This window comes from Meleagris gallopavo, chromosome 1 (genome assembly GCF_000146605.3).
Source record: "Meleagris gallopavo isolate NT-WF06-2002-E0010 breed Aviagen turkey brand Nicholas breeding stock chromosome 1, Turkey_5.1, whole genome shotgun sequence".
NCBI lineage: Eukaryota > Metazoa > Chordata > Aves > Galliformes > Phasianidae > Meleagris > Meleagris gallopavo.
Window position 1 is genome coordinate 189,373,941 of NC_015011.2, and position 2,544 is coordinate 189,376,484.

Sequence of the window (2,544 nt, forward strand, 5' to 3'; positions counted from 1 at the left end):
CTGCACACAGCAGGGGGGGTTGGAACTGATGAGCACTGTGCTCCTTAGCCATTCTATCATTCTATCATTTGCAGCAGTACAGCCCCCATGGCAAAGCTCCATCCAAGCTGCCATGCTGTCACCTGGGCCGTGCAAAAGGACAGCAAGCTACTGAATCTCAGTGTAGAGATTTCCAATACACAGTTAGACCCTAAATCTCACTGCAAACTCTAAATCCATTGCAACAAACCAGCAATGACATAACTGAATATTGTCACTGCATTACCGTCAGCACCAATGAAGCTGGGGGCATTGTACAGAACAGTGCTTTCAGGAGGAGACCCAGCTGAGTCCCACCAAGAAGGGAAGGCACCCATCACAAGAAGGGCTGCTTTGCCCTAACAGGAAGACAAAGATATCAGGGGTCATGTGGGTATTATTTACCTTTCTTTGGTGTATTCCAGTCGAACACCAGCCAGGCTAAATACAGAGCAGCGATCGCCCAGCAATCTGTGCACAGGATGTACATGAGGATTAAAGTGCAAGCAATACCTGGGCGTGTGGAAGGAGAAAACAAGGTGATGTCAGGCTGTGGTCTGCAGAGAGCATTCCTGCTTGCATTACGAGCTGCAGTGCAGATCCCATACCAGTGCCTACATAGAATTCACTTCTTATGCACTAACATTGTCCAAAAACTGAAAAGCTAAGAAGCTTTGCTCCGGGCCAGCGGGCACTGCTTACCCATGACGAGGAACGTGAGGACCCATTGCAGCACAGAGATGATCTGCAGCTGTTTCTCTACTTTGGATTTAGACAGCCAGAACAAGTCCTGCAGAGCGGAAAGAATGCTCGACCCCGTACCTATGGACAAAGCCAAAAGGAAATCACATTGCATACTGCTGGAATGGGCTCAAAGGTCAGCGAGCTCCAACCCTGCCTGGGTACCAACCCACGGCCACAGGCACCTCCAGACACTGGGACAGCCCAGTGAGATGGAGATCAGCCCCTGCAGACCACAGGCAGGCACACAGCGGGCTGTGCTCTGAGCCTCTGCTCACCCAGCCATTGCACAGTGCTGTGTTCCAGCTCTGCACTGCACACCAACACCGGGGCAGCCTGGGCTCACCGTGAGAGCCAGCAAGGGAAACGATGGTGGTTTTTCTATAGCATGGAGGAGGAGTAGGTGAAAGGCACTTCCAGTCAATAAACAGAACCCAAAAATGTGGTTTCCATGAGGAGCCACCTGCTGAGTGCTAAATATGTGCTCAAACACCTCCAGAAAGCAGCACTTGCACGGAGGTTTTCCTTCACATCTCATCATTACTTTTACTATCTGTAAGCATTATAATTGCTGGCTGGAATGCAAACCAAGCTGTCGGTTTGGGAGCAAATTAGGAGGTGTGCTGACATACTTCCCTCCCTTCTTAAGGATCAGCCTGTTATTAGAAGGGATGCTGTGCTGCTAAGCAGCTATTATGCTGAATGGGTGCAGCCGCTGCTGCAGCTCTTCAAACAGCACAGTACCTAAGCAGGAAAGCTCAAATCCTGCAGCAATCCACATTGGGTCACAAATCTCCAAGTCTCCTAGTGAGTCACCGGGCAGGAGGGGCTGTGGAGGGGCAACAGCCAGGGGCAGTGTGCTCCTGGAGCTGCAAAAGAGGTGGTCTCAGAAGGGTCATTTAGAACAGTCCATGTGGATGGACCTCCTAGATGCCAGCTTCCAGCACGCTTCCAGCAGTAGGGATGTGGTCAGGTGGTCAGGGACACTGCTGCGTCCCCAGCATAAGTCCAAAGTTTCAGAGATGGCCTGTGACCCGTGACAGGAGCAAAGCCCCACCTCGTGCACCTGCTGAAACATCCATGGGTGGAGGAACCCAGCCCTCCAGGTCCAGATCAGCTAAGCTGTATAACCTCAGCCATCCTATGGAGCACCAACCCATGGGCCACGAGGGGCTGCAGGGCCACCATGATCCTCCCCTCCACCTCCTCTGCTCTGGGCTGAACAACCCAAGGGACCTGAGCTACTCCTCACACCTTTCGCCCTCCAGACCCTTCCCCATCCCTGCAGCTCTCCTCTGGATGCCCCTGAATAGCTTCAGCCCTATGGCCAGTTTTAAAAGGCCTGTCAGACTTACCCATGATGAAGGATGAGGCAGACAGACTCCGTACACCCCAGCCTTTGCATCAGGCTTTCCCCAAAGGAAGATGTTTAATCCTGCAGAAACACGTCCCCCCCCATTTTCTGCTGCTGACAGCTGTCTACATGCTGGCCACCCTGTTCATCCCAGAGTGTTTTCCAGTGTCCTTATGGCAACCGGTTCCAGAACTGAATAGCCTGGCTGCTTGGGGTCACACCCATAGCAACCCACTCCTGTGCGTAGAGATTCCGACAACTTCCCTGCCCTTATGTGAGATCCTGAGCCTCCCAACTCATTTCGTAGCTATCAAGTTGGATATTAGGGACATTTCTTCTCCCTAAGAGCAGTGATGCAGTGGCACAGCTTCCCAGGGAGGTGGTGGGGTCACCATCCCTGGGGGTGTTCAGTAACTGTGGAGATGTGGCAC

General features: G+C 52.5%; 1 protein-coding gene across 1 annotated transcript in view; it reads right to left on the minus strand.

Moving 5' to 3' along the window:
• Positions 1-2,209, minus strand: part of DGAT2 (diacylglycerol O-acyltransferase 2) — a 14,035-nt gene extending 11,826 nt beyond the window's left edge. The window contains exons 1-3 of the mRNA XM_010706269.3: positions 2,115-2,209; positions 721-840; positions 424-531 (exon numbers count right to left, since the gene is read on the minus strand). Coding sequence (XP_010704571.2) covers positions 424-531; positions 721-840; positions 2,115-2,118 — 232 coding nt within the window. The 5' untranslated portion in view covers positions 2,119-2,209. The remainder of the gene's footprint in view (positions 1-423; positions 532-720; positions 841-2,114) is intronic.
• Positions 2,210-2,544: the final 335 nt, after the last annotated feature.